Below are 23,045 nucleotides of genomic sequence, written 5' to 3' on the forward strand. Positions count from 1 at the left end.
AAATCATCAATGACCTACAGAAGCTTTCCTATTCTTTAGAGTCTTACCTCATCTCCAATTGAGATGTTGGAGCATTTGCGTCCTTCCTCTCCAACACTCACTACTCCGTTCTTGCAGCGGGATTGATATGTGATAGTGACTCCTTCAGGCAGCTTGCTGTTCTCTAAAATCACTTCTGAAGACAGGGACTACAGGACAAAAGATAAAACATATAGACATAAGGGGGGGGGGGGGGGGGGGGGGGGGGAGTCTCCGAGTGCTTTACAGGTGAATAAAGAAACAATTCAGAAGGAGTAACCTGATATACAGTACTTACATTGTACGCATCAATAATAAGGTTGATCACGTTGCTGGAGTTTGCGGACAATGTTCCCACTGCGGATTTCGGAATGAGGTTTTTCAGTTCCTGGGGGGGAAAAAAAAAACTCTGAAAAAATGTGTTGGGGAGTGAACCACAGGAAGGAGACAAATAAAAAACACTGCAGTCTAGGACAGACTAAAAAGAAAAAAAAAAAAAAAGGTTGTATTATAAAAACAGCATGTTCACGTTCCAGGCAGGAATTCTAAATGGTGATTTCAGAGCAGAGTAAACGCCAAGTCTCGGGGTGGAAACTATTCAGAGTTACAGCAATCCAAGATATAGACAGAAGTGGATTCACACTGCTTCAGACCTCAGTAAGAATTCAGTTCTCACTGGAGACATCTGACATGCACATCATAAAGGAGTTTTTTTCCCCCCCTAATAGTTTACATTAAGATTTCTTCATTGAACGTTTGCTCTATTAGTTGGCGTAAAAATAGTCTCAACGGGGGCGTCGTGGCTCAGGTGGCTAAGGCGCCATACCATAAATCCGGGGACCCGGGTTCGATTCCGACCTGAGGTCATTTCCCGATCCCTCCCCGTCTCTCTCTCCCGATCATTTCCTGTCCTGTCTCTACACTGTCCTATCCAATAAAGGTGAAAAAGCCCAAAAAAAAAATAGTCTCAATGAGGCTGTAGCTCATACCGGCCACTGTTGTTGTGAGCAAGTTTGAAATCTGATCAATCCTGTCTGAGAAGTAGCAGTGATTTTAGTGAAATTGCATATGTTCCTCCCGTGTAGCCACATCCATGGCAGGTGGCACCGCCTGGTGAATACTTATTGTTGGAATACGTCTTTAGAGTCTTCTGGGTGAGTTTCAGTGAACACGACCTAGCAGTTTACAAACAGTCAGTCATGTTTGGTGTGACAAGTCACCCAACATTTTCAAAACACCCATCAAATGTTAAATATGACCGGTGGCGCTACCGTCTTGACAACTTTTATGCACACACACACACACACACACACACCTGGGAAACGTTGGATGGGAGTCTGCTCAAAATCTGATCAATCCTGTAGGATGAGTAGCGATTTTTGTAAATTGTGGACGGACGACGATAACGGATGTGTGATCGCATAAGTTCATCCGGCCTGGCCTGCAGCCGGATGAGCTTTAAAACAAAACAAAAAATCCTTCAGCATTAATACACCATGTTAACAGCAAGAAGTAACAAAATAAGCATCATGTTACACTTTATTCCATAAAATCTGTAGAATTGAAAGTGAAATGCACCTAAAAGATGGAATATAAATGTTTATCCGATTCATGACTTAAAAAAAAAGGAAATAAATAAAGCAAATTAATTCTGAAATATTGAGAACTTTTTGGCTATACGACAGGCATAAATACTGGAAGTTGCTTTTCAGCCTCAATCCTGATTCAGAACTTTAATTCTGATGTTAAATAAGGTTTTGGGTTATATTTTTGGTCATTGTAGTAATTTCACTTTGGTTTATTCTGGTGTTGATTATTTGGCATATTTTGTTTATTATAATTAAAAAAAACCCCACACAATTACTACAATTTTACATCAATTTATACATTAATGCAAGTTTTACATTTAATAAAAAAAAACTAGGCAGCACTGTGGTGTAGTGGTTAGCACTGTCGCCTCACAGCAAGAAGGTTCTGGGTTCGAGCCCCGTGGCCGGCGAGGGTCTTTCTGTGCGGAGTTTGCATGTTCTCCCCGTGTCCGCGTGGGTTTCCTCCGGGTGCTCCGGTTTCCCCCACAGTCCAAAGACATGCAGGTTAGGTTAACTGGTGACTCTAAATTGACCGTAGGTGTGAATGTGAGTGTGAATGGTTGTTTGTCTCTGTGTCAGCCCTGTGATGACCTGGCGACTTGTCCAGGGTGTACCCCGCCTTTCGCCGGTAGTCAGCAGGGATAGGCTCCGGCTTGGCCGCGACTGTGCACAGGATAAGCAGCTATGGATAATGAATGGATGGATAATAAAAAACTAGCGATATCATAAACTGACGTTTCAACATCACAGACATCAACAGAATAAAATAAACAGTGTTTAAACTAAATGATTAAGAGTCAGTTCAAGTTTTTATATAAAGTCCCAAGAGAGTGCATCAAGTAAAAACATTAGCATGTCTGGAATCAGATTGGATGTTTAATCTTGGCTTTCTTGCTTGGATGAGCAACAGCTCATAAATCAAACAGTCCAGCTTCCCAGTGCATTTTCATAGAATAATAAACTGACTGCTCAAATCAGGGACGCCTCGGAGGCCATGCTCAGTCTTAAGTTATAGTCAGTGATGTCGAAACGTCATTTTATGATATTGCTAGTTATTATTATTATTATTATTATTATTATAATAATATGTATAACAAAAGTTGTCTTAATTATAATGCAAGTTTTATTTAAAATGTTATTAAAATGTTACCTATTGTGTATTAATGCTGAAGTTCAGTGTCAACTAATTTGTTAAATAATGCCATTAAAGCAAATCTTAAATCTTAGATTACTCCTAAGTATTTTTTTAATCAGAATTTTGGTCAATTTCATGAAAATAGCAAAGGAGAAAGTCGTAAGAACATGAGAACGCAATAACGATTTCAACTGTGGGGCGGGCGGGCGTGTGTGTGCGTGTGTGTGTGTGTGTGTAACGTAAGCCAACAAACATATGCAAAACACACACACACACACACACACACAGAGCTTGGTGAATGACGGAAGCCTACTTTATAAACAGGCTGAAATTCCTCTGTGACTGCGAAGATGGTTTGGATGTTGTTTTCACTCAGTTTCTGCACCAGATGCGCTATTGAAGGATAATCCTGCAATAAACCAATAAAATCAATGAACGAATATGCAATTATCTGAATATCACAAAGCGTAAAACGAATATTTCACACGGCACATACATAATGGTGGCTCATGGTGTACATGTTGTTCTCCAGGTGACATTTGCCATCATTAGGAAGCACAATTCCACCCAGTTTTCCATCTCCAGCAAAGTGGAAACCTGCATCCGTAGAAAACACCAGCAAACGAGTGACATTTCTCCAGCCAATGTGCTCCTAAGAAAGAGAGAAACAGAATTTTTCAAGTTCTGCTGCAGGAAACCAACCCTACTTCTTTACACTGACCTCAGCAGCCCATGGTATAAGCCCACCGGACCTTTGGTCCGGGTGAGCTAAAAAAAATAAAATTCCTCACATTTCTTAGTATCAAAAGGCACATATACATTACTTAATCAACACATATACCAACTTTCAAGACCGTACCACTCATAGTTTTCAAGTTCTGCTCCGGAAACAAAACCTACCTCTAAGACTAACCTGAGAGACCAAGTCTGAAATAGTTTCCATGGACACATGAAAAATTTAAATTTCTTAGTATGAAAAGGCACATCTACATCACCTTAACATGTGCAGTGGTACTTGAAAGTTTGTGAACCCTTTAGAATTTTCAATATTTCTGCATAAATATGACCTAAACATCAGATTTTCACACAAGTCTTAAAAGTAGATAAAGAGAACCCAATTAAACAAATGAGACAAAAATATTATACTTGGTCATTTATTTATAGAGAAAAATGATCCAATATTACATATCTGTGAGTGGCAAAAGTATGTGAACCTCTAGGATTAGCAGTTAATTTGAAGGTGAAATTAGAGTCAGGTGTTTTCAATCAATGGGATGACAATCAGGTGTGAGTGGGCACCCTGTTTTATTTAAAGAACAGGGATCTATCAAAGTCTGATCTTCACAACACATGTTTGTGGAAGTGTATCATGGTACGAACAAAGGAGATTTCTGAGGACCTCAGAAAAAGCGTTGTTGATGCTCATCAGGCTGGAAAAGGTTACAAAACCATCTCTAAAGAGTTTGGACTCCACCAATCCACAGTCAGACAGATTGTGTACAAATGGAGGAAATTAAAGACCATTGTTACCCTCCCCAGGAGTGGTCGACCAACAAAGATCACTCCAAGAGCAAGGCGTGTAATAGTCGGCGAGGTCACAAAGGACCCCAGGGTAACTTCTAAGCAACTGAAGGCCTCCCTCACATTAACATTAGTTCATGAGTCCAGCATTAGGAGAACACTGAACAACAAATGATGTGCATGGCAGGGTTGCAAGGAGAAAGCCACTACTCTCCAAAAAGAACATTGCTGCTCGTCTGCAGTTTGCTAAAGATCCCGTGGATAAGCCAGAAGGTTATTGGAAAAATGTTTTGTGGACGGAGGAGACCAAAATAGAACTTTTTGGTTTAAATGAGAAGCGTTATACTTGGAGAAAGGAAAACACTGCATTCCAGCATAAGAACCTTATCCCATCTGTGAAACATGGTGGTGGTAGTATCATGGTTTGGGCCTGTTTTGCTGCATCTGGGCCAGGATGGCTTGCCATCATTGATGGAGCAATGAATTCTGAATTATACCAGCAAATTCTAAAGGAAAATGTCAGGACATCTGTCCATGAACTGAATCTCAAGAGAAGGTGGGTCATGCAGCAAGACAACGATCCTAAGCACACAAGTCATTCTACCAAAAAATGGTTAAAGAAGAATAAAGTTAATGTTTTGGAATGGCCAAGTCAAAGTCCTGACCTTAATCCAATGGAAATGTTGTGGAAGGACCTGAAGCGAGCAGTTCATGTGAGGAAACCCACCAACATCCCAGAGTTGAAGCTGTTCTGTACGGAGGAATGGGCTAAAATTCCTCCAAGCCGGTGTGCAGGACTGATCAACAGTTACCGGAAATGTTTAGTTGCAGTTATTGCTGCACAAGGGGGTCACACCAGATACTGAAAGCAAAGGTTCACATACTTTTGCCACTCACAGATATGTAATATTGGATCAATTTCCTCAGTAAATGACCAAGTATAATATTTTTGTCTCATTTGGTTAACTGGGTTCTCCTTATCTACTTTTAGGACTTGTGTGAAAATCTGATGTTTTAGGTCATATTTATGCACAAATATAGAAAATTCTAAAGGGTTCACAAACTTTCAAGCGCCACTGTTTACCAAGTTTCAAATCCGTATCATGAATAGTTTGGATATATGCTCCAGAAACGAACATTGCTCTTAGAAACTAAAGTCAAAATCTATTTGCGATGTAAAAATTAGAAAAAAAAAAGTTTTTAAATCCAAAATAGCAAAAGGCACCAGTTCACATGTTGCTAGATATGTATGCAAAGTTTCATGAAGATATCTTCAGTAGTTTTAAAGATATGGCCCAGAAACTAAAATGTGACCAGACAGACGGAACCTGTTTCTATATCCTCCCCCCCGCCAAACTTTGTTTGGGCGGGGGATTAAAAAAAGTGCATCCAACAAACACAAACTTGATCACCGTGCAAATGTTCTATTCAACACTCGTACAGGGAGATCGCTTTCAAAACCAACAAACCGTTCTAGTAAACGTATTCCTGAATACATTTTCATCACCCAAAACCAACACACCAGCTGCAGTTGCTCCAACTCTATTATTCTCTCTCCTCATGTGGGAGACCAAACCGTAAATTCCCTATTCGTTCATGAAATACACACTGCTCAGTAAAAACCTTTAACACATGGAGGTTCCTTTAATTATGCATTTGAAGAAGTTTACCTGCTTTTGGTAGTTAACTCAAGAAAGAATGATAAGTGTTCCATCAAACAGCTAAAGCTTTGTATTTCTGGCTATAAGTGCTTAAAGTGATCCATTTAGATCTATTTTTTACCTCTGCCAGCTTTGTTGAAGGTTATGTTTTCACCTCCATTTGTTTGACTATTCCCCATGTATCTCAAAAAGTACTGAACATATTTTGATGAAGTTTTGAGGAAAGGTGAGCCATGGGCCAAAGAACAATCAATTAGATTTTGATGCAAATCCAGGCATGTACGTGGATTCAGGATTTTATTTTATTTTTTAGCTGTTCCCAGCGCAACACAAAAAAGTAGTGAACGGATTTTGATGAAATTTGGTGGACAGATTCAGTATTCATGTGGCCTTTGAGTTATCAATGAAAATCACAATTATTCTATCTACATTCACTGGATATGAGCAATCGCACGCTCTGATTGGCTACTCTACTACTAGGACATCAGCTCATATACCGTGAGCAGAGAAAAACAAAATGGTGGAGCGTGTTGCTAAACCAACCGAGGATGAAATAAAAACTCAACTCCAAAAGAAAACCCCAAAAACTGTTAGCAAGTATTAAAAAAAAAAAAAGCTAAAAACAGATTTTTTCGTCCCCCCCATAGCTCCTGTTCCACACTCCAGCCCAGTTGGTGGCAGTAATACAGCTTTAAGTTGGTTCGCCAACTGCCAAGAAACCCTAAAGAAGAAAATCCCAAAAAATACACACACAAAAAAAAAGCAACAAAATATGGAATAAAAGTATTTGAAGGTAAGAACATGTATTTATTTTTCAAGAATTATTATAATAGCATTTTTCACTAATTGCTCCTGTCATTTTGCCGGTTTGTTTACATTCCAAGTGGAAATTATTTTGTCGGACGTTTTGTATAAAGTTGTTTATTGAATTTGCAAAAAATAAAAATGCTCCGTTTCTCAAAGTCCAGTGAATGTGGATAAAATAAAACAGTTATTCCACTCAATCTCATCATACATGGCTTATAACCAACTCGGTGCTACGCTCCTCATCAGCTATCAGCTCAGGTACGACTCGATTTCGTGGAATAACTTAAAATACTTCTCAATTTACTTGTACCCGATTCTTATTTCAAATTTTTCTAATTCTAGATTATTTCACTTGAAATCATTTTTTGAAGTTTAACCAAAAGTGTGAATACAACTTATCTGCCAGTGTATCCTTTTCGAAAATCTAAAGACATTTTAAAAATCAGGACTGAAAAATGACATGTTTAAGCTCTCCACACTCACCCCACACACAGCCACTTGCATTATGGCGTCGAAGCCGCCCTCTGGAGAGTCCAGATTGCCCGAGATCTGCTGCTGACCCACCAGTGTGTTGAACTGCTCACCGTTGCTGGTGAGTTTCAGGACGTTCTTGTAACTGAAGGGACTCGTGCAGTTCTGGTCCCCGGTACAGGGGTTTAGAAGCTTGGCAGGGGTGGTGCTGATGTAGGGCATGACCGTCTTCTCGACAAACGAACCAAAACCTGACAAAGAAGCACAGAAATATACACATGATGAAACATTTAGCACATACGCTGTCAGTCAAACATATTTAACTAGATAGAACTCAACGCCATCGATGGGGATGCCTCTGCCTAGTAGACTACATGCCTTATTAAGTTATGATTTGGGGATGGACATTTGACCTCACAGTAATCTTGACCTGTGACCTTATAACCTCAAAATCTAATCAGTTCATGTTTGTCCCAAAGCGCACAAATGGTGAAAGGTTGGTGAAATTCCTTTCATTAGCCTTGGAGATACTGTGTTCACAAGGTTTTCGGACAGACATTTGACCTCAGTGACCTTGACCTTAGACATTTTGATCTCAAAATCTAAATCATTTCATCTTTGTCCCAAAGCACACAAATGGTGAAAGTTTGGTGAAACTCCTTTCAGTAGTCTTTGAGATATGGCGTTCACAAAGTTTGGGGATGGACATTTGACCTCACAGTAATCTTGACCTGTGACCGTTTACCCTCAAAATCTAATCAGTTCATGTTTGTCTCCAAATGCACAAATGGTGAAAGTTTGGTGAAATTCCTTTCATTTGCCTTGGAGATATCGTGTTCACAAGGTTTCAGGACGGACATTTGACCTCACAGTGACCTTGACCTTTTGATCTCAAAATCTAAATAATTTCATCTTTGTCCCAAAGCGCACAAATGGTGAAAGTTTGGTGAAATTCCTTTCATAAGCCTTTGAGATATCGCGTTCACAAGGTTTTGGGACGGACAACCCGAAAACATAATGCCTCCTGCACCTTAAGGTGGCGGAGGCATAAAAATGCTGTACATGTTTTGCTACGGGGCGGCACGGTGGTGTAGTGGTTAGCGCTGTCGCCTCACAGCAAGAAGGTCCGGGTTCGAGCCCCGTGGCCGGCGAGGGCCTTTCTGTGCGGAGTTTGCATGTTCTCCCCGTGTCCGCGTGGGTTTCCTCTGGGTGCTCCGGTTTCCCCCACAGTCCAAAGACATGCAGGTTAGGTTAACTGGTGACTCTAAATTGACCGTAGGTGTGAATGTGAGTGTGAATGGTTGTCTGTATCTATGTGTCAGCCCTGTGATGACCTGGCGACTTGTCCAGGGTGTACCCCGCCTTTCGCCCGTAGTCAGCTGGGATAGGCTCCAGCTTGCCTGCGACCCTGTAGAACAGGATAAAGCGGCTAGAGATAATGAGAGGAGATGAGATGTTTTGCTACAATTTAATAAATTAAAGTTCGGGTTAAATACTCAAAGATTAAATCTGTGAAAGTGTGCGGGTAGGTTAATATGGGACGGCCTTGGGCTGAGGTGCCCTTGAGCGAGGCACCCAACTCCCCCCCGGGTGCTGTTAGCATGGCTGCCCACTGCTCTGGGTATGTGTGTGTGTGTGTGTGTGTGTGCTCACTGCTCACGTGTGTGTGTTCACTGCTTCAGATGGGTTAAATGCAGAGAGGAATTTCACAAGTGTGTGATGAATAAAGTTGCGCTTTCTTTCTTTCTAAACATTGTGACTATTTTATTGGAAAAACATTAACTGGAAAGGCAGATCTGGATCACTCTGATTAGGCACTTGTAGCACCCAATGTGTGTTTCTCTTAGCGCTGATAACTGCAGCTGAGTTTCCATTACAGTGTTGCACAAAGTGTTTTTTTTTTTTTTGAAGTCTACAAAACAATTGCGAATGGTCAGTGTTTCCATGAAGTGATGTGTGTTTAAAGCTGGGTTTTATTACAATAGCCCTCACAGAGTGTTCTCGTTTTCAGAAAGGTAGTGTTCCCATTTGCTCTTCATGTCATACATGGGACTTGAATGCAAAAAAATCTGTTGAAATTTTCATTTTGCAAAATGTTGCTTTAAGGACATATCATCTGAAAAACCACCTCATGAGAGCACAAAAAAAAAAAAAAAAAAACCATAAATAAATTTTACGATATGAGAGTTTTCCGTGTATCCATGCTTTGTTTTCTTAGCTCACGATTTCAAATTGCACTGCCGAAGAAACTTTAAGCATACAGTAACTTACAGTAACACTTACCAATAAAGTGCCCGTTAATAACATTTACAGTTTGAGTGTGAATGATAAAGATGACCCCAGTACAAAGATATTTGATAAACACTTAAATTAGTTCCATTTTTCCCTTATTTAATTGCAAATAGTGCATAAACTTGAAACCTTATATATCTCATCTCATTATCTCTAGCTGCTTTATCCTGTTCTACAGGGTCTCAGGCAAGCTGGAGCCTATCCCAGCTGACTACGGGCGAAAGGCGGGGTACACCCTGGACAAGTCGCCAGGTCATCACAGGGCTGACACATAGACACAGATAACCATTCACACTCACATTCACACCTACGGTCAATTTAGTGTACGTTCACACTGCAGGCTGAAGTGACTCAAATCCGATTTTTTCGCCCATATGTGACCTGTATCCGATCTTTTATTGACAATATGAACGACACAGATCCGATTTTTTCAAATCCGACCCAGGCCGTTTGGATATGTGGTTCTAATTCCGATTCCTATCCGATCTTTTCATATGCGACTTCAGTCTGAACCGCCAGGTCGCATTCATCCGACTTACACGTCATCAACAAGCCACAAACGTCACTATTCTGCGCTGAAGTAGGCGGCGGGTCTCTCAAAAAAAGTTACAACAACATGGCTTTGATGTTCCTTTGAACGGAGGTTGCAGTCACTACCCCGCAGAACGCCTGAGCCAAAACCCTTGCCCTCTTCCTTCTCAACCTCCTCCTTAACATCAGGCTATTGTGCATGTTCTGGCTCCGTCGCAACAACAACTGCATCATCGCCAGGTACTCCATGCTGGCTACTGTCATACACAGGAAACTTTAGGTTACTTCCGTAAACACTGGCCATGCTCACTGCGTGTGACGTCGTCGTATCCTGCAATGCGCATGCGGAACACTTTTAGGTCGCTTTTCGTTCATACTGAGGATCACATACAAGTCGCATATATTTGTTAATGTGAACGACCTCACAAAAAAATCGGAATTGAGCATTAAGCCTTGCAGTGTGAACGTAGTCTTAGTCACCAGTTAACCTAACCTGCATGTCTTTGGACTGTGGGGGAAACCGGAGCACCCGGAGGAAACCCACGCGGAAAACATGCAAACTCCGCACAGAAAGGCCCTCGCCGGCCACGGGGCTCGAACCCAGGACCTTCTTGCTGTGAGGCGACAGCGCTAACCACTACACCACCATGCCTCTACATGTTCAAAAACTGCATGCACTATATGCACAAAGCACACACCAGGGATTTTAGTGACCAAAATACAAAAAAATTAGTTATGTCTAATTTTTTTTTGGCCCTTCTGCCGAATTAATGCATTTCCTTCAAAGCTAGTATTAATCCAGGCTTACAGTAATTAACCATCTAAACCCTCAGCATCTGTCATTGGATCCAGATTCACATTTCTGACCATCATAACTACAAAACTGTTCATTTCACTTATTTACTTTAACAGTGCAGTTATACTGAACATCAGCATTGTATACTGAAAATAAATAAGCAGCTGTGAGCCACTGCTTTTATACAACAGTTCTATAAAACAGCTATGGGGGCAGCTGAAGGATAGAGAAGCAACCTTGGACAGGAAGGGTTGCCGGTTCAATTATCGGGACGGGCAGGAAAAGCGTGAGTGAATGAACAGCACTTTCCCCGCCCTTTGCATCATGGCTGAAGTGCCGTTGAGCAAGGCACCTAACCCCCAACTGCTCCGCGGGTGCTGTAGCATAGCTGCCCACTGCTCTGGGTATGTGTACGTGTTCACTGCTTCAGATGGGTTAAATGCAGAAGAGGAATTTCGCTGTGCTCAAGCGTACATGTGACAAAATAAAGGCTTCTTCAGAACAAGAAAGTAATATCAAGTCACTGACATCCTGGACACAATATGACCAAATATTCTGTTTTTGCTTCGCTAGCAAAACATATGAAGCAGCCAGACTCACTTTAAAGTATGTCAACAGGAAAAGGTAAAATTGTCTTCCTTTTCCTGAAACGTATACAGTTTTTCATGTCCACTGATGTCACTAATAACTACTGTAGCGACTGGTTTGAACTAGGAAGTGGAATTTTACTTGACAAAAAACACACAGATGAGCGGTGTGATGTACACACACACACGTTCCAGTGTGGATGCCACTCGAGCATTTTTTTTTTTTACAAAAAAGATATGCAAGATATTATTAAAAAAAAAAAGCAGCCTTAATGAGGCTGTAGCTCATACTGTCCATTGTTGTCGTGTACGAGTTTGAAATCCAATTGAAGAGTAGCGTTGAATGGGATGAGTCACCTAAAAAAAATATTCAGATGCCCATAAAATCGTAAATGACAGGTGGCGCCACCAATTTAACTTTATGCACACCAACCTGGGGAACATTGTATGCAAGTTTGATCAAAATCCAAATCAATCCTATAGGAGGAGTAGCGATTTTTGTAAATTGCAGACGGATGACAGACAGACAACGCACGATCGCATAAGCTCATCTAGCTTGGCATACAGCCGGATGAGCTAATCAGAAAGACAATAGAAAGAAAAACAGAACAAAATAAACACAGACAACGCAATACACAAAGAATGATCCATCCATCCATCCATCCATTATCTCTAGCCGCTTATCCTGTGCAGGGTCGCAGGCAAGCTGGAGCCTATCCCAGCTGACTACGGGCGAAAGGCGGGGTACACCCTGGACAAGTCGCCAGGTCATCACAGGGCTGACACATAGACACAGACAACCATTCACACTCACACCTACGCTCAATTTAGAGTCACCAGTTAACCTAACCTGCATGTCTTTGGACTGTGGGGGAAACCGGAGCACCCGGAGGAAACCCACGCGGACACGGAAAGACCATGCAAACTCCACACAGAAAGGCTCCTGTTGGCCACTGAGCTTGAACCCAGAACCTTCTTGCTGTGAGGAGACTGTGCTAACCATTATGCCACCGTGCCAAAGGATGATCATGTACAGTAAATGTAAAAAAAAAAAAAAAGAGCAAAACCCCATCATCCCCAGCTGTGGGTGAATCAGGCAGGTGCCAACATGGACATGGCAACCACTGACAGGTGCACACCACCATACTCAGCAGTCCAGATTTGCCATTTTGTTTCTCTCTACTCACAGTATACGAGCTGATAGCTTAGTAGTAGAATAGCCAATCAGAGCCAATGCAATTGCTCATATCCAGTGGATAGAATAATTATAATGAAGGGCAGCACAGTGGCGTAGTGGTTAGCGCTGTCGCCTCACAGCAAGAAGGCTCTGGGTTCGAGCCCCACGGCCAATAAGGGCCTTTCTGTGTGGAGTTTGCATGTTCTCCCCGTGTCTGCGTGGGTTTCCTCCGGGTGCTCCGGTGTCACGGTCTGATCGTGCGCTGGTATAAATTTACCATACACAGACCGATTTTTTTCCCCCGGTCAACTTCCAGGAAGTCTAAATTTACCATTTCTTGCTGCGATTTTGTACCGAGCATTTCAACACATTTGTGGACTAATAGAACACGAATTGTGACTACAATTGTGAGATTTGATTATCAGTAGACAAGAATGGTTTGGGTTGAATTTTATTAGTATATGTGTAAATGAAGTTAATAAAGTTGTTCAAAACACTTTACATTCTGACTTCGTTCTTTCATATATACTTAAACAAATCAATATTCATGAAGATAAAGTTCATCATTCCTGGCTGCTGGCTGGTCCTGATCAGCCTACTTGGTGCATAAACTGGAACTAAAACACGGGTCATTCATTCATTCATCAAGATAAAGTGAAAATTTATTTATGGATCAAGTATGAACGTAAATCCCATATCATATTGGGCTGGTAAATTCTGACTAGGTCCAATAACAGGAGTCTAATTATACCAGGTTGGTAAATTTGACAGAATAACTATATTATAATCATGATGAGTCTCACTCAAACAAATCAATATTCATCAAGATAAAGTGAAAATAATTCAAGTATGAACATTAATCTCATATTAGGCTGGTAAATTCAGACTCGGCCCAATTATACCAAGTTGGTAAATTTATACTGTGGTAAATTCAGACCGTGGCTGCTACAGTATAAATTTACCTGGTAAATTCAGACTGGTGGTAAATTCAGACCGTGACACCGGTTTCCCCCACAGTCCAAAGACATGCAGGTTAGGTTAACTGGTGGCTCTAAATTGACCGTAGGTGTGAATGTGAACGGCTGTTTGTCTCTAATGGCCCTTTTCCACTACCCTTTTTCAGCTCACTTCAGCTCGCTTCAGCTCACTTCAGCCCGACACGGCTCGTGTTTCGACTACCAAAAAACAGCACGACTCGGCTCGCTTCAGCCCTGCTTAGCCCCTAAAACTCGCACCTGCTTAGCCCCTAAAACTCGCGAGCCAAACCGAGCTGAGTGAGGCTGGGGGCGTGAGCAGACACTCCCCTGTGCACTGATTGGTGAGGAGGAGTGTCCTCACATGCCCACACACGCCCCGCGAGCACGCTGAGATCTGTAAACACCGTAAACCCGGAAGAAGGAGAATTACGAGAATTTCTGAAGCCTTATGCGCCTCGCCTCATCTACACGCTCTTGCCAGTATCTGTTGGCGTTGTCGGTGACAACAAGCCACAGCACCAAGACCAGCAACACTAACGACTCCATGTCCTCCATGTTTATTGTTTACTATTCGGGTCGTGAGACTACCGCTTAAAAGGTCACTGATGTCACTGTTTGCGCTGCTTAACGACATCACGTGACGACCACCCACTTTCGCTAACTCCACCCAAAGTGTCCACCCACTTCCAGCCAGCACGGTTCAGCGCGGTTGTAGTCGAAATGCAACTCCAACAGCCCCACTCAGCTCGACTCAGCACGGCACGGCTCAGCCCGACTCAGCCGCATTTGTAGTGGAAAAGCGGCATATGTGTCGGCCCTGTGATGACCTGGCGACTTGTCCAGGGTGTACCCTGCCTCTCACCCATATGCCCCTTTTCCACCAAAGCAGTTCCAGGGCTGGTTCGGGGCCAGTGCTTAGTTTGGAACCAGGTTTTCTGTTTCCACTGACAAAGAACTGGCCCTGGGGCCAGAAAAACCGGTTCCAGGCCAGCACCAACTCTCTGCTGGGCCAGAGGAAAGAACCGCTTACGTCAGCGGGGGGGCGGAGCTGTTAAGACCAACAACAATAACAAGACCGCGAAAGATCACCATTTTTAAGCGACGAGAAGCAGCAGCTGTACAAACGCGAAGTCATCCATTATTATTATTATTATTGCTGTTGTTATTGCTGCTGCTGCTTCTTCTTCTGTGTTGTTTTTGGTTCGATATTCGCGCCAAGGTTTATGCAAACGTAATGACGTAACTGACATATACAACGACGTAACTGACATATACAGCGTTGTAATGACGTGGCTTCCATTAGCACCGCGAACTATGGAAAAGCAAACTGGTTTTCAGCTGGCTCGCAAGTTGAACGAGTTGTGAACCAGCACCAGCACTGGCCCCGAACCAGCCCTGGAACTGATTTGGTGGAAAAGGGGTAATAGTCAGCTGGGATAGGCTCCAGCTTGCCTGCGACCCTGCACAGGATAAGCCGTTACAGATAATGGATATTATAATGAAACAACTTTTAATTTTTTGACCAACTGGACTCATTTTGTGGTGATGTGCCTCAAGTGTATTTTCTTATATTTTCGGGTGTAGATTTGTGAACTGCTTTTGAATATAAATGAGGATTTGTTTTTGATGAAATTGTCTGCCTGTATTTTGTACCAAGTGTGAGATCTTTTCATAGCTGGTTGGAAACCACAAACCAGAGATGTTGATCATGCACAGAGCGCTTATTTACAGCTCCTTCACTTACTGTTGGCTGAATAGTAGGCGTGTGGTGCTACAGAGATTGTGGGGTGGGATTTTTTTTTTTTTGCTTAAGCACAAAATAACTTATTTTGCAATAAGTTCCAATAATAATAATAATAATAATAATAAAAAAATCCAACTTCTCACCTTACCTTCAGTTCAATGATCATTTTCAGCAAAATTACATTACAGACATTTAGCAGATGCCCTTATCCAGAGCAACAGACAATGTACCCAGAGCAGCCTAGGGAGCAGTTGGAGGTTACGGTAGGTGCCTCACTCAAGGGCACTTCAGCCATTCCTGCTAGTCCAGGGAATTGAACCGACAACATTTTGGTCCCAAAGTTGCTTCTCTAACCATTAAGCTATGGCTTTCCCCAAAAGTAAAGTAAAAAAAGTAATTTAAAAAGTAACAAGACTAAAACTTTAACACACCAATTCTGAAGTCTGATGTGATCTTGGACATCTCCAGCATCAGGCTGGTGCCCAGGTTTTTGACATTTTCCAGATCATCCTTCATGGAGTAGGACAGGTCCATAAGGTAGTACAGGTCAATGGGATAGTCCTCGGCCCTTTTAAACTTGAGATTAATTGTTTGTGGTTCGCCTACACACAAAAAAACAAAAACCAGATATGTATTCAGCCACACCACAAACACTCACCATCAACACTGTACTCCATTATGAGTTTGAACCACAGAATCACAGACTGAAATCTGGATTAGAGCTGAAACAACACACACACCAGATCTCAGGCTGACTGCGAGTTTCTGGGGCTGGATCTGGGTGATGTCTTCGGGTTGGAGTTTCTCTCCTCCTTTCTTACGGTTCGTCACAGGTTTGTTCTTGAGGATTTCCAGACTCCCTTGAGGGTTTTCAATCATGGGCAGTGAACATCCTCGCTTCTTCAAGGACTCGAGCTCATCACAGCGGGCTGATGTGGGCTCGCCCTGCTTCAGGAACTCCTGAAAAGCAGGAATCGTGAGTAAGCAAGCGTCATCTACACAGAGAGCCAATCAATGAGTCAATGAATCAATTAATAAAATCAAAATCAGTAATAACCTTTTTTCCAAGTTTGACACAGAGACTGCCTTGGAATTATTGTTGAGAGTTTTTGTTCGAAATGTGGTACATTACTGTAAATCACAATTTCACACCTCATTTTGGCTTTAACAATTCATAACACTTTCAACAGAGAAGTTAAACGAGAGCATACAAGTTCTATTAGGGCCTGACCGATGACAGATTTTCGGTGCCGATGCCAGTAAAAATGGTCTGCGATTTCCGATAACGGCCGAGACCCAAACATGTGCCTTCACTGAAATAGAAAATGTATTAAAATATTGTGAAATGGTACAAAAATAGTCAAGCAGACCTAAATGTACATAAAAGACACATTTTAAACCATGTGCACAACAGAAATACTTTTATTAGCCCTCCCTACATGACTATATACATCTGGAAACAAACATTCACATTTATTAGTTCGTGGTTTTCACAGTACAGCCTACTTAATTAGGAAAAAAAAAAAAAAGTTGAATCCATCTTCATTACTCCAATAATCACATATATGAAATGTTATCATACTTTAGGATACTTTATTTATATAGGAACTATACCAAATATAATTTCAGTTAAAACTAAAATAATAAATTTGTACATGCATGTTACCAGTCAAAAAATTTCAACCCACGTGATTTTTTTTTTTTTGAGACTTGGGTTAAAAATTTAACCTCGTTCATAATTTCGAACCTCGGTAAACTTTTGGATTATCTAAGAGGCTGTCCACACGGCAACGGATTCAGGTGAATCTGATAAAATTGTTTATCGTTTCGGCCTGGCGTCCACACGGCACCGGCGTTTTGGGTGCCCCAAAACGAGAACGGGTTCCAGAGTGGAAAGATCTGACAACGGCGCCGTTGCGAAGTCGTCTGGATGAGTAGAACGGATTTGTTTACGATGACGTCACAACCACATGACTAGAACAAGCAGCACTCTCGCTGTTTTGTATGAACCACTGCATTGCATTCACTTTTGTATACAGCTTTTCTTTTAAATAAACAAGTAACTGAACCATTTCTTGAATTTCTTTTTTTTATTGGATAAGACTGCTTTTCAAAATGTTCACACACAATATAAAAAAGTTATATAAATTATATAAAAATGCTTTTCAAAATGTTCACACACAATAAGAAAATTAAGTTATATAAAACTATGCACACTAATAAAACTAATTTGTACACACACAAGGCACGATTTCCTCGCGTAGTCGCAGCCATCTTCTTCTTGTTGTTGTGTGTTTGTTCCTGAGAGTGCTTCACGCCGGGTAGAAGAAGGGATTCATGCGCATGCGTCTACTTCTTCTATTGTTCTGGTGTCTCCGATGGGACCGTCTTACAGCGCACGTAGAGGTGTGGCATGTGTATTGCATCGTTTTCAGCAAGCGTTGCATTGCCATATGGACCTGATATTTTACTGATCCATTGCCCATGTGGACGCGATTTTTTTTTAATAAAATCTCATTGCCGTTGTCGTGTGGATGTAGCCCAAGATTCTTAAAAGGGATTTTCCTTCACTTTTGTCTCTCCTTCTTCCATTCACTTCTGTTCTGTCTACACCTACCTAATGTTTCCTCTCGTTTGTCTGTCTACCTACTCCTATCAGCCTAATTAGCATTTTTAAAAAATATCTTTTTTTGTACTTAACTGGGATTCAAACTCAGAATCTTCACCCAACACTTTAACCGCTAGACCAGCAACTACTGCAGTGGAAGGAGGGATATATATTTTGAATTTATTAACGAGTCCAGTCTTATTACATCATCAAGTAGTTTAAAATACAAAAAGTCTTCCCAAATCCTAACCCTACATATAGTAAGTCTCCCTAATACAAGTTGCAAATTATGAACAGGGTTAAAAATAATCGCCGAACAGAAATTCGCCACGATCCGCACTAACTTATTTTAATTATTACTTATTAACAATACTTCTTGGGACCAGAAGAAAATTACAGAGGGTTTAACATATAAAGTTTCAAATGTGCACAAATTGAAAACCGTTGCCTATGATCTTTAAAATGTAGATCTGGATGTGGGCTTTGGACACGATATACAGTATTATTAGACCTACCGGTAATGCTTGGCGAGACTAGCAGCATGTTTGTTATGTACTGACCATGTAGATGAGGCTAAACACCATGAAATATGCTACATATAGGAGGCCCATTAGTTTATTACTATTAGAAGTCCACATTTGAGCTTACTTTTGTCATAATAAGGCATTTTTCTTTATCAGGAATTTCCCAGAACATTCCGTCATGAAACCGGCCTCGAAATATTGGTAGGCGGCTGTACTTTTGTATGCCTTTAACATCTCCGGTGTATTTAGAAGTCCCAAATACTAAAATAGTTCGGGATGTCCTAGTGTCCCAAACCTGGTAGCGAGTTTGCAGAACACTTCAAGTGGAATAAATACATTTGTGGGTAAATTAAGAAGCAGCAGCCTTTATTTTTGTCACACATCCACTCAAGCACAGCGAAATTCCTCCCCTGCATTTAACCCATCTGTAACCGTGAACACATGCACGCGCACACACAGAGAGAGAGAGAGAGAGAGAGAGAGAGAGAGAGAGAGAGAGAGAGAGCACAGTGGGCAGAATAAATAACTGGATAGTAACTGTGATTAAAGTCACGGTAATTTGCAATAGCGGTTACAAACCGGGACGTCTGGTCACTGTACCCTATAGATCCGTAACAGTATGAGAGAATGACGCTTAGTGAGAAGTTGCGCCCTGCTGCCCTGAACAAAATTAAAACACAACAACCCACAACTGATTGTTTCAATCATGAAAATTGGCAGAGTTAAAAGATTGAAAAAAAATCCTGTTTTTCATGGCTCATTCCAGTTCAGTGATCTGGATCACCACCAAAAGTCATAGCAACGCAATTCATCCCAGAGGTATTCTTCACATGAAATTTGGTGACGATTGGTTGAAAACTGAGGGAGAAATAGAGTCCTAAATAATGTTAGGATAATAATAAAGTAAAAAGATCTTGAACGAGAGTAACAATTTGCGCCAGCTAGTGCAAATTAATAAATACATACATTTGTGGGGGTGGTACGGTGGTGTATTGGTTCGCACTGTTGCCTCACAGCAAGAAGGTTCTGAGTTTAAAGCCAGTGGCTGACGAGGGCCTTTCTGTGTGGAGTTTGCATATTCTCCCCGTGTCTGTTACCCCTTTTCCACCAAATCAGTTCCAGGGCTGGTTCGGGGTCAGTGCTGGTGCACAACTCATTCAACTTGCGAGCCAGCTGAGAACCAGTTTGCTTTTCCATAGCTCGCGGTGCTAAGGGAAGCCATGTCATTATGTCACTGTATACGTCAGTTACGTCGCTACGTTTGCATAAACCTTGGCGTGAATATCGAAGCAAAAACACCACAGAAGAAGCAGCAGCAACAACAACAATAATAATAATGGATGACTTCGCATTTGTACAGCTGCTGCTTCTCGTCGCTTAAAAATGGCGACCTTTCGCAGTCTTGTTATTGTTGTTGGTCTTAACAACTCCGCCCCCCCGCTGACGTAAGCAGTTCTTTCCTCTGGCCCAGCAGAGAGTTGGTGCTAGCCTGGAACCGGTTTTTCTGGACCCAGAGCCAGTTCTTTGTCAGTGGAAACAGAAAACCCAGTTCCAAACTAAGCACTGGCCCCGAACCAGCCCTGGAACTGCTTTGGTGGAAAAGGGGCATGTGTGGGTTTCCTCAGGTTCCCCCCCCCAATCCAAAGACATGCAAGTTAGGCTAATTAACGGCTCTAAATTGACCGTAGGTGTGAACGTGAGTGTGAATGGTTGTTTGTCTCCATGTGTCGCCAGGTCATTGCAGGGCTGACTTGTCCAGGGTGTACCCCGCCTCTTACCCATAGTCAGCTGGGATAGGCTCCAGCTTGCCTGCAACCCTGTACAGGATAAGCGGCTACGGATAATGGATGGATACACTTGTGGGTAAATTATATGGATCTGTGATGCCTGCATGTTTCAGCTTTTTGATGTAACATGATCTGCTGGTATAATCTACATTTTTAATAACTTCCGAGAGATTGTACCGACTACAGCCATCTCGATTTTCATTATTAACTGTTGCGGCTGTTTCTTTGTTTTGCCCAGCAATCTGGCAGACGCTGCACGATAGATAAAAATCTGTGATGTCAGTGAAAGTCCTCTATAGCACTGGTGTCTCTTTAGGTTTATACAAACAAAGGCTAACAAAGACCTGGACAAACTATTGCTTAAAAAAAAAAAAAACCCTGCAACTAAATCTATACTTCTTTACTTCAAGGGAATGATGAATATAGCTGTATATCTTCCAAGCGTCTGTGCTCTGAAACATCATGCTGCATATCTCTGCTCAGAATCTGCGTCACTATGTCTGCTACAGTGGCCCTGTGCTGCTCAGAGCACATTTTTTTCATTAAGTGCAGCAGACGTGGAGAGCACAAGCAGTTGGGTTTGGCATTCTCAAATTCTGCCCTTAAACCACATAAAACTCGAGCGCTACTGGAGCACTCCGTTCACCCACCTGAACAACAGAGCAGGCTTGTGAAGAAGAGTCGACTCAGGCTCAGAGATCATCGGTTTATAAAATCTCGACTTTTTCATTCACTGATTTATTCGTTGAGTGGAAAAAGTAGGATGTGGAGATGATTTGTGTCGATGTGTCATGGATAACTCATTAACATGCTTTGTGTATTATCAAACAAGAATTTCTGTTTCCCCTGACGGTTTCCCAACATCTGTGACAAACAAATGAGTCAGATAAGCCTAAAATGTGAGCACTACTTACTGTATCTGTGCACCACCCACACTTGGCCCCGACTTGGATGCAGTCACCGCAGGACTCGGCGTTCGCCTTGATGCACTCATTCCCCTCTGCGGAAAAACAAAAGCAGCATGGATGAGTTTCAACAACTATCGTCATGCAGGGAAAATAAAGACGCTCGGGCACTGAGCACTGCCTCTCTCGCGTCCTTTCATTCAGGACTCTGTGGTCTTCAGTAATTAGGGTTAGAGAAGGACTGGGATGTGTTTCCATTACGTTACGATACTTTGGTTTCATCTGGACTGGATAATGATATTTAAAGGCATGTACGCTTACAGAGAGAAAGAGCTTGTGAGTGATCATTAAAAACTCTAGTTTAATCATCTAACTGGAATATAAACAAAACTGGATGAGGTAGCATGTTGCACAACTTAAGTAACTTCAATATCCAGAATTCATTAACTTCAATTTATGATTAAGTGAGTGTTACCTTGCTGGGCACTGCTGTAGCATATGACTCCTAACAATGTCGATATAAAAAGCAGTTTAAGGTCCATCTGAAACAAGTGGAAAAAAAAAGAGCAGTTATTCCATGAAATAGAGTCGTACATGAGCTGATAGCTGATGAGGCGCGTAGCACCGAGTTGGCTATAAGCCATGTACGATGAGATTGAGTGGAATAATTATTTTATTCTATCCACATTCCACTGGATTTTGAGAAAGAGCATTTTTTTTTGCAAATTCAGTAAATAAATAAAATAAAAAAAAAAAAACTATACAAAACGACCGACAAAATAATTTCTGCTTAGAATCTAAACAAACCGGTGAAGTGACAGGAGCAATTAGTGAAAAATGCTATAATAATAATTCTTGTGGGAAGGGGGGGGGGGGGGGGGGGAGAGATAGATAATCACTACGTTCACACTGCAAGGCTTAATGCTCAATTCCGATTTTTTTGTGAAATCCGATTTTTTTGTGAGGTCGTTCACATTAACAAATATATGCGACTTGTATGTGATCCTCAGTATGAACGAAAAGCGACCTAAAAGTGTTCCGCATGCGCATTGCAGGATACGACGACGTCACACGCAGTGAGCATGGCCAGTGTTTACGGAAGTAACCTAAAGTTTCCTGTGTATGACAGTAGCCAGCATGGAGTACCTGGCGATGATGCAGTTGTTGTTGCGACGGAGCCAGAACATGCACAATAGCCTGATGTTAAGGAGGAGGTTGAGAAGGAAGAGGGCAAGGGTTTTGGCTCAGGCGTTCTGCGGGGTAGTGACTGCAACCTCCGTTCAAAGGAACATCAAAGCCATGTTGTTGGAACTTTTTTTGAGAGACCCGCCGCCTACTTCAGCGCAGAATAGTGACGTTTGTGGCTTGTTGATGACGTGTAAGTCGGATGAATGCGACCTGGCGGTTCAGACTGAAGTCGCATATGAAAAGATCGGATAGGAATCGGAATTAGGACCACATATCCAAACGGCCTGGGTCGGATTTGAAAAAAATCGGATCTGTGTCGTTCATATTGTCAATAAAAGATCGGATACAGGTCATATATGGGCGAAAAAAATCGGATTTGAGTCACTTCAGCCTGCAGTGTGAACGTAGTGAATGTTCTTACCAGTGGCGGCTCCTGAATTTTTTTTTCGGGGGGGGGGGGGGGGGGGGGGGGGGGGCAATTTTCCCCCGTTATGTCTACACGGACCATAAATGTCCACAGGACTGAAGTAAATTGACCTAGGTAGCAAGTCAACTGTTCTACAGAATGTTCTGTAAATAGATTTTGTACTTCAAACTCCATGACCAGCAAGAATTTTACAGACTGTGCAACTTAATGACAAACATGAAAGTGCACTTACTGTAACAAAACATTGTAAATAGTTGGCTAACATAACAATAGCAGTTGAATAAATCGATGAGTGGATCT

General features: G+C 41.8%; 1 protein-coding gene across 2 annotated transcripts in view; it reads right to left on the reverse strand.

Annotated features, from left to right (window-relative positions):
- The window catches only part of itgb1a (integrin, beta 1a), a 135,590-nt gene that overhangs the window by 50,217 nt on the left and 62,328 nt on the right, over positions 1–23,045 (reverse strand). Inside the window, exons 2-11 of one of the 2 annotated variants that reach the window (XM_060922474.1) lie at positions 21,606–21,672; positions 21,140–21,225; positions 16,047–16,266; positions 15,738–15,908; positions 7,215–7,453; positions 3,239–3,394; positions 3,056–3,151; positions 1,334–1,474; positions 317–406; positions 48–188 (exon numbers count right to left, since the gene is read on the reverse strand). In XM_060922474.1, coding sequence (XP_060778457.1) covers positions 48–188; positions 317–406; positions 1,334–1,474; positions 3,056–3,151; positions 3,239–3,394; positions 7,215–7,453; positions 15,738–15,908; positions 16,047–16,266; positions 21,140–21,225; positions 21,606–21,672 — 1,407 coding nt within the window. The remainder of the gene's footprint in view (positions 1–47; positions 189–316; positions 407–1,333; positions 1,475–3,055; positions 3,152–3,238; positions 3,395–7,214; positions 7,454–15,737; positions 15,909–16,046; positions 16,267–21,139; positions 21,226–21,605; positions 21,673–23,045) is intronic. The other variant, XM_060922475.1, reaches the window with a different exon arrangement.

The sequence above is a fragment of the Neoarius graeffei genome, chromosome 5 (assembly GCF_027579695.1).
Source record: "Neoarius graeffei isolate fNeoGra1 chromosome 5, fNeoGra1.pri, whole genome shotgun sequence".
Taxonomy (NCBI): domain Eukaryota; kingdom Metazoa; phylum Chordata; class Actinopteri; order Siluriformes; family Ariidae; genus Neoarius; species Neoarius graeffei.